The sequence below is a fragment of the Oncorhynchus clarkii genome, unplaced genomic scaffold (assembly GCF_045791955.1).
Source record: "Oncorhynchus clarkii lewisi isolate Uvic-CL-2024 unplaced genomic scaffold, UVic_Ocla_1.0 unplaced_contig_3076_pilon_pilon, whole genome shotgun sequence".
NCBI lineage: Eukaryota > Metazoa > Chordata > Actinopteri > Salmoniformes > Salmonidae > Oncorhynchus > Oncorhynchus clarkii.
Genome location: NW_027258328.1, coordinates 74,864 through 83,956, shown reverse-complemented (window position 1 = coordinate 83,956; position 9,093 = coordinate 74,864). Strand labels below are relative to the sequence as shown.

The 9,093-nt window shown below is 44.5% G+C and overlaps 1 protein-coding gene across 1 annotated transcript in view; it reads left to right on the top strand.

Moving 5' to 3' along the window:
• Positions 1 to 2,561: 2,561 nt before the first annotated feature.
• LOC139396671 (myosin-10-like) overlaps positions 2,562 to 9,093 on the top strand; it is a gene marked incomplete at its 5' end in the record, with an annotated part of 69,746 nt that continues 63,214 nt past the window's right edge. The window contains one exon of the mRNA XM_071143611.1: positions 2,562 to 2,718. Coding sequence (XP_070999712.1) covers positions 2,562 to 2,718 — 157 coding nt within the window. The remainder of the gene's footprint in view (positions 2,719 to 9,093) is intronic.

Here is a 9,093-nt window from a genome sequence, read left to right as displayed (position 1 = left end):
TGTAAGGGTTAGGAGTTAGGGTTAGTTTATGGGTTAGGGTTAGGAGCTAGGGTTAGTTTATGGGTAAGGGTTAAGAGTTAGGGTTAGTTTTTGGGTAAGGGTTAGGAGCTAGGGTTAGTTTATGGGTAAGGGTTAGGAGTTAGGGTTAGTTTATGGGTAAGGGTTAGGAGTTAGGGTTAGTTTATGGGTTAGGGTTTGTTTATGGGTAAGGGTTATTTTATGGGTAAGGGTTAGGGTTAGGGTTAGGAGCTAGGGTTAGTTTATGGGTAAGGGTTAGGAGTTAGGGTTAGTTTATGGGTAAGGGTTAGGAGTTAGGGTTAGTTTATGGGTAAGGGTTAGGAGTTAGGGTTAGTTTATGGTTAAGGGTTAGGAGTTAGGGTTTGTTTATGGGTAAGGGTTAGGAGTTAGGGTTAGTTTATGGGTAAGGGTTAGGAGTTAGGGTTAGTTTATGGGTAAGGGTTAGTTTATGGGTAAGGGTTAGGAGTTAGGGTTAGGGTTAGGAGCTAGGGTTAGTTTATGGGTAAGGGTTAGGAGTTATGGTTAGTTTATGGGTAAGGGTTAGGAGTTAGGGTTAGTTTATGGGTTAGGGTTAGTTTATGGGTAAGTGTTAGGAGTTAGGGTTAGTTTATGGGCAAGGGTTAGGAGCTAGGGATAGTTTAGGGGTAAGGGTTAGGAGCTAGGGTTAGTTTATGGGTTAGGGTTAGGAGCTAGGGTTAGTTTATGGGTAAGGGTTAGGAGATAGTGTTAGTTTATGGGTAAGGGTTAGGAGCTAGGGTTCGTTTATGAGTTAGGGTTAGTTTATGGGTTAGGGTTAGTTTATGGGTAAGGGTTAGGAATTAGGGTTAGTTTATGGGTTAGGGTTAGGAGTTAGGGTTAGTTTATGGGTAAGGGTTAGGAGTTAGGGTTAGTTTATGGTTAAGGGTTAGGAGTTAGGGTTAGTTTATGGGTAAGGGTTAGGAGTTAGGGTTAGTTTATGGGTAAGGGTTAGTTTATTGGTAAGGGTTAGGGTTAGGGTTAGGAGCTATGGTTAGTTTATGGGTAAGGGTTAGGAGTAAGGGTTAGTTTATGGGTAAGGGTTAGTTTATGGGTAAGGGTTAGTTTATGGGTAAGGGTTAGGAGCTAGGGTTAAGTTTAGGGTTAGGGGTTATGGGAAATTGGATTTTGAATGGGACTGAATTGTGTGTCCCCACGAGGTTAGTTGTACAAGACTGTGTGTGTATGGGGGGGGGGGGGGGGGTTACTCTGTAGAGAGAACTGTGACATCAGTGTAACTGATATAAGAGGAGGGGGTGTGTTACATCACAGTCGTTTATATAAGAGAGAGAAGGACGGAGGAGAAAGGAGAGCTGCATCTCCTGTTTCGTGACTATGAACCAATGAAGGGAGGGATGAGAGAGATAGGAAAGGAAGAGAAATGGATAGAAAGGAAGATAGATAAGAAGAAAGAAAGAAAAATAAGTGTTGCGGAACTTTGATATGAAGAATTTGTCAGAAAGAGTTAGAATGTGATATAGTGAACGACACTTTCTATTGTATATCTATGTTAAGGTATTTGAAGGCTGTTTATGTTTATCTTATCTGCTTTAGAGAAAGAGAGATGGAGAGAAAATGGGGGATTTTGGTGGACATGGCAGTATACTGACCCTCATATTTCAGTCCACCACACACACACACACACACACACACACACACACACACATACTGTATGTGTGGATTATCAGGGAAGGGTGTGAGAGGATGGTTAGGGGTGGCCAGTCAGAATCCACAGAGTCATCTTGTTATCAGTACCTTTACACTGTTGCCTGCATATATCATTCATAAACCTGTGTTGTAGCACTAGCTGGTTGATTGATTATCCTGACAGCTATCTTTCTTTTTCATTACAAATGCCTCCTTACACATTCCACTAGACCCCACTCATACTGTATGTTAATGGATCCTACTCATACTGTAGGTTAATGTGTCCTACTCATACTGTAGGTTAATGGGTCATACTCATACTGTAGGTTAATGGGTCGTACTCATACTGTAGGTTAATGTGTCCTACTCATACTGTAGGTTAATGGGTCCTACTCATAATGTAGGTTAATGTGTCCTACTCATACTGTAGGTTAATGGGTCCTACTCATACTGTAGGTTAATGGGTCATACTCATACTGTAGGTTAATGGGTCATACTCATACTGTAGGTTAATGTGTCCTACTCATACTGTAGGTTAATGGGTCCTACTCATAATGTAGGTTAATGTGTCCTACTCATACTGTAGGTTAATGGGTCCTACTCATACTGTAGGTTAATGTGTCCATCTTATACTGTAGGTTAATGGGTCCTACTCATACTGTAGGTTAATGGGGGGAGAATGTTGGGCGGGATTGACCCTACCTCTCCTAATGTTGCTGTTATATGACTCAGATTAGGTGTGTGTGTGTGAAATGACATTGCCTGGCTTAATGGCTGGGTCTAGGCATTGGGAGGGCATGGGTCATTGAGATTAAGCATGGTATTTTAGTTATCATTGAACTTTGTGTATATCTATCCTGGGTGTGTGTGTGTGTTTGCAGACATACTCGGGCCTGTTCTGTGTGGTGATCAACCCCTATAAGAACCTGCCCATTTACACAGAGTCTATAGTGGAGATGTACCGAGGGAAGAAACGCCATGAGATGCCCCCTCACATCTACGCTATATCAGAGGCTGCCTACCGCAGCATGCTACAAGGTAACCCTAACCCCTGACCCCCTCACATCTACGCCATATCAAAGAAATTTATGCTTTTCATATGTGCATTTTCGTGGAATAGTTTCATTTCAATAATAATGTTTTAATTTCTCAAAATCATTGTCACGTGGTTAATCATAAAAATATTAATTCAAATGAATAAACTCTAAAAGTAAAAATGTTACTAATGCGAGAGCACCAGCCTCTGCCTTATGGACACATTGTGAGGCTACACCGTGATCATTGGCGGCTAAATAGCCTAATTGAGCGCATGGAACTCAGAGATGGCCATGCAGCCCAGAGATGGCCATGCAGCCCAGAGATGACCATGCAGCCCAGAGATGGCCATGCAGCCCAGAGATGGCCCACGCAGCCCAGAGATGGCCCATGCAGCCCAGAGATGGCCTATGCAGCCCAGAGATGGCCATGCAGCCCAGAGATGGCCCATGCAGCCCAGAGATGGCCCATGCAGCCCAGAGATGGCCAATGCAGCCCAGAGATGGCCAATGCAGCCCAGAGATGGCCAATGCAGCCCAGAGATGGCCAATGCAGCCCAGAGATGGCCATGCAGCCCAGAGATGGCCAATGCAGCCCAGAGATGGCCAATGCAGCCCAGAGATGGCCATGCAGCCCAGAGATGGCCAATGCAGCCCAGAGATGGCAATGCAGCCCAGAGATGGCCAATGCAGCCCAGAGATGGCCAATGCAGCCCAGAGATGGCCAATGCAGCCCAGAGATGGCCAATGCAGCCCAGAGATGGCAATGCAGCCCAGAGATGGCAATGCAGCCCAGAGATGGCCAATGCAGCCCAGAGATGGCAATGCAGCCCAGAGATGACCAATGCAGCCCAGAGATGACCAATGCAGCCCAGAGATGGCCAATGCAGCCCAGAGATGACCAATGCAGCCCAGAGATGACCAATGCAGCCCAGAGATGGCCAATGCAGCCCAGAGATGGCCAATGCAGCCCAGAGATGGCAGCCCAGAGATGACAGCAGCCCAGAGATGGCCAATGCAGCCCAGAGATGACCAATGCAGCCCAGAGATGACCAATGCAGCCCAGAGATGACCAATGCAGCCCAGAGATGGCCAATGCAGCCCAGAGATGACCAATGCAGCCCAGAGATGGCCAATGCAGCCCAGAGATGGCCAATGCAGCCCAGAGATGGCCAATGCAGCCCAGAGATGGCCAATGCAGCCCAGAGATGGCCAATGCAGCCCAGAGATGGCCAATGCAGCCCAGAGATGACCAATGCAGCCCAGAGATGGCCAATGCAGCCCAGAGATGGCCAATGCAGCCCAGAGATGGCCAATGCAGCCCAGAGATGGCCATGCAGCCCAGAGATGGCCATGCAGCCCAGAGATGGCCAATGCAGCCCAGAGATGGCCAATGCAGCCCAGAGATGGCCAATGCAGCCCAGAGATGGCCAATGCAGCCCAGAGATGGCCATGCAGCCCAGAGATGGCCATGCAGCCCAGAGATGGCCATGCAGCCCAGAGATGGCCAATGCAGCCCAGAGATGACCAATGCAGCCCAGAGATGGCCAATGCAGCCCAGAGATGGCCAATGCAGCCCAGAGATGGCCAATGCAGCCCAGAGATGACCAATGCAGCCCAGAGATGACCAATGCAGCCCAGAGATGACCAATGCAGCCCAGAGATGGCCAATGCAGCCCAGAGATGACCAATGCAGCCCAGAGATGACCAATGCAGCCCAGAGATGACCAATGCAGCCCAGAGATGACCAATGCAGCCCAGAGATGACCAATGCAGCCCAGAGATGACCAATGCAGCCGTTGGCCCATAACTTCTGTTGTCAACTAAGTAAAAATACATAAAGCCGACAAATTAAAACTGTCAAATATACGGATGAAAATTCTGGTTCTTTCAATCACATTCATCAACAGTTGAAGTCAGAAGTTTACATACACTTAGGTTGGAGTCATTAAAACTTGTTTTTCAAACACTCCACAAATTTCTTGTTAACAAACTATAGTTTTGTCATGTCAGTTAGGACATCTACTTTGTGCATGACACAAGTAATTTTTCCAACAATTGTTTACAGACAGATTATTTAATTTATAATTCACTGTATCACAATTCCAGTGGATGAGAAGTTTACATACACTAAGTTGACTGTGCCTTTAAACAGCTTGGAAAATTCCAGAAAATGATGTCATGGCTTTAGAAGCTTCTGATAGGCTAATTGGCATAATTTGAGTCAATTGGAGGTGTACCTGTGGATGTATTTCAAGGCCTACCTTCAAACTCACTGCCTCTTTGCTTGACAGCATGGAAAAATATAAATATATCAGCCAAGACCTCAGAAAAAAATTGTGGACCTCCACAAGTCTGGTTCATCCTTGGGAGCAATTTCCAAACACCTGAAGTTACCACGTTCATCTGTACAAACAATAGTATTCAAGTATAAACACCATGGGACCACACAGCCGTCATACCGCTCAGGAAGGTGCAAAAAGTGCAAATCAATCCCAGAACAGCAGCAAAGGATCTTAAGAAGATGCTGGAGGAAACAGGTACAAAAGTATCTACATTCGTATCTATAAAACGAGTCCTATATCAACATAACCTGAAAGGCCGTTCATCAATGAAGAAGCAACTGCTCCAAACCGCCATAAAAAAGACAGACTACGGTTTGCAACTGCACATGGGGACAAAGATTTACTTTTTGGAGAAATGTCCTCTGGTCTGATGAAACTAAAATAGAACTGTTTAGCCATAATGACCATTGTTATGCTTGGAGGAACAAGGGTGAGGCTTGCAAGCCGAAGAACACCATCCCAACCGGGAAACACGGGTTGGCAGCATCATGTTGTGGGGGTGCTTTGCTGCAGTAGTGACTGGTGCACTTCACAAAATAGATGGCATCATGAGGGAGGGAAATTATGTGGATATATTGAAGCAACATCTCAAGACATCAGTCAGGAAGTTAAAGCTTGGTCACATATGGGTCTTCCAAATGGACAATGACCCCAAGCATACTTCCGAAGTTGTGGCAAAATGGCTTAAGGACAACAAAGTCAAGATATTGGAGTGGCCATCACAAAGCCTTGACCTCAATCCCATAGAAAATGTGTTGGCATTACTGAAAACGCGTGGGCGAGCAAGGAGGCCTACAAACCTGACTCCGTTACACCAGCTCTGTCAGGAGGAATGGGCCAAAATTCACCCAACTTAATGTGGGAAGCTTGTGGAAGGCTACCCGAAACGTTTGACCCAAGTCAAACAATTTAAAGGCAATGCTACCAAAAACGAATTGAGTGTATGTAAACTTCTGACCCACTGGGAATGTGATGAAAGAAATAAAAGCTGAAATAAATGATTTTCTCTACTATTATTCTGACATTTCACATTCTTAAAATGAAATGGTGATCCTAACTGACAGGGACTTTTTACTCGGATTAAATGTCAGGAATTGTGAAAACTGAGTTTAAATGTATTTGGCTAAGGTGTATGTCAACTTCCAACTTCAACTGTAGGCCTTTTCCCACGTACGCTGTCTGTGGAAGACTTCCTCATATGCCATTTCTCTCCTGTTCTATTGGTTTTCATATCAACTTTCCTTCGTTGTCCTGAAACCAAATGCACAATCCTAGTCATATTAGCAACCCATTCTAGTTGTTGCATCTTTTGATTCACTCTCTAAGTTTCTATATTTTTTTTATTTCCCTTTTTCTCCCCAATTTCTTGATATCCAATTGCGATCTTGTCTCATCGCTCAACTCCCCAATGGAATCGGGAGAGGCTAAGGTAGTCATGCGTCTTCCGAAACATGACCCGCCAAACAGCGCTTCTTAACACCCTCCTGCTTAACCCAGAAGCCAGTTGCACCAACGTGTCGGAGGAAACACTGTTAAACTTACGACTGTAGTCAGCCTGCAGGCGCCCGGCCTGCCACAAGGAGTCGCTAGAGCACAATGAGCCAAGTAAAACCCGCCCGGCCAAAACTAACCCGGACGACGCTGGGCCAATTGTGCGCCGCCCTATGGGACTCCCTGTCACAGCCAGTTGTGACACAGCCCGGGATCAAACCCGGGTCTGTAGTGACACCTCAAGCACTGCGATGCAGTGCCTTAGACCGCTGCGCCACTCGGGAAGCCTGAAAATATATTTTTATTGGCGTTGCATGTTTTGTTCAGATGAATTACCATAATGTAAATGTGATTTCTGTCATTCTGAGCACCGTGAGTGGACGCCCTAAGGGGTTACACAACCAATGCATATGTGTCTGATACATTTCTCAAATGGCCAGTAAATGATAATCTTCCCGGCCACATTGTTTGGTGCCACATTTTCCTAACGGACACCCTGCTGACAGTGTAAATACCATATGGGTGACAGTGGTTAGAGCGTTGGACTAGTAACTGGAAGGTTGCAAGTTCAAACCCCCGAGCTGACAAGGTACAAATCTGTCATTCTACCCCTGAACAGGCAGTTAACCCACTGACTTGCCTAGTTAAATAAAAGTTAAATAAAATATACAGTGCATTCAGAATTCAGACCCCTTAACTTTTTCCACATTTTGTTACATTTTATTCTAAAATGTATTAAATAGTTTTTTTCCCTCGTCAATCTACACCCAATATCCCATAATGACAAAGCAAAAACAGGTTGTTAGAAATTGGTGGTTCCAAACTTCATTCATTTAAGAATGATGGAGGCCACTGTGTTCTTGGGGACCTTCAAAGCTGCATACATTTTCTGGTACCCTTCCCCAGATCTGTGCTTCGACATAATCTTGTCTTGGAGCTCTACGGACAATTCCTTCAACCCCATGGCTTGGTTTTTGCTCTGACATGCACTGTCAACTGTCACTGTCATCCTTATATAGACAGGTGTGTGCCTTTCCAAATCATGTCCAATCAAATTAATTTACCACAGGTGGACTCTAATCAAGTTGTAGAAACATCTCAAGGATGATCAATGGAAACAGGATGAACCTGAGCTCAATTTCTAGTCTCATAGTACAAGGTCTGAATACTTGTGTATTCGCATTGTCATTATGGGGTATTGTGTGTAAATTGATGAATACATTTATTTTAGAATAAGGCTGTAACGTAACAAAATGTGGAAAAAGGGAAGGGGTCTGAATACTTTCTGAATGTGGTGTAAATCCATGTTTTTTGTGGAAGCATATGGAAACATTGGCAATGAGAATATCTTGGTGCTGCAAATGGCAGTAGTATTTACAGTTCATTCTAGGACTTTTCCCACGCCACATGTATTATGATAGGAGCGTGACAAACAGACACGGATTGCTCCACTCCTCCATTAAAACCGGTTAGAGACAGATTGAGCAACGTTTCTGCCCCGAGGTCAATTCATTAGACGACAACTCTCTCTCTCTCTCTCTCTCTCTCTATCTCTCTCTCTCTCTCTCTCTCTCTCTCTCTCTCTCTCATTCTTTCTTTCAATGTGACAGGTGTGTGTCCGTGATCTGTGATCCTATTGATAATTTAACCAGTATGACTGGTATGTGTGCGTGTCCGTGCATGTCTGTGCACATGCGTGCGTGCGTGTGTGTGTTTGCCTATGGTTCTGAGGAAACCTTTAAAACAAACACACCAAAAATGTAACAGACAAGGTCAGGCCATTGTGTTGGTGTCTGCAGTGTGGGCTGGAGCAGAGGTCTGAGGTCTGTCTGGAGAGACCACTTCTGTAGCTTTGACCTCCTTTCTCCTGACTACACGACAATGCTGCTCAGTGAGAGCTGTTGAAATCACATACACACTGACATCCTTTGTGTTTCAGTCAGGTTCTCTGAGATAGATTGACAAGTGTATCGATCCCTCTGTTACAGTGATTACTGGTGTAAGAGGTGAAGGTAGTACTGTTACAGTGATTACTGGTGTAAGAAGTGAAGGTAGCACTGTTACAGTGATTACTGGTGTAAGAAGTGAAGGTATTACTGTTACAGTGATTACTGGTGTAAGAAGTGAAGGTATAACTGTTACAGTGATTACTGGTGTAAGAAGTGAAGGTATAACTGTTACAGTGATTACTGGTGTAAGAAGTGAAGGTATAACTGTTACAGTGATTACTGGTGTAAGAAGTGAAGGTATAACTGTTACAGTGATTACTGGTGTAAGAAGTGAAGGTATAACTGTTACAGTGATTACTGGTGTAAGAAGTGAAGGTATAACTGTTACAGTGATTACTGGTGTAAGAAGTGAAGGTATTACTGTTACAGTGATTACTGGTGTAAGAAGTGAAGGTATTACTGTTACAGTGATTACTGGTGTAAGAAGTGAAGGTATTACTGTTACAGTGATTACTGGTGTAAGAAGTGAAGGTATAACTGTTACAGTGATTACTGGTGTAAGAAGTGAAGGTATAACTGTTACAGTGATTACTG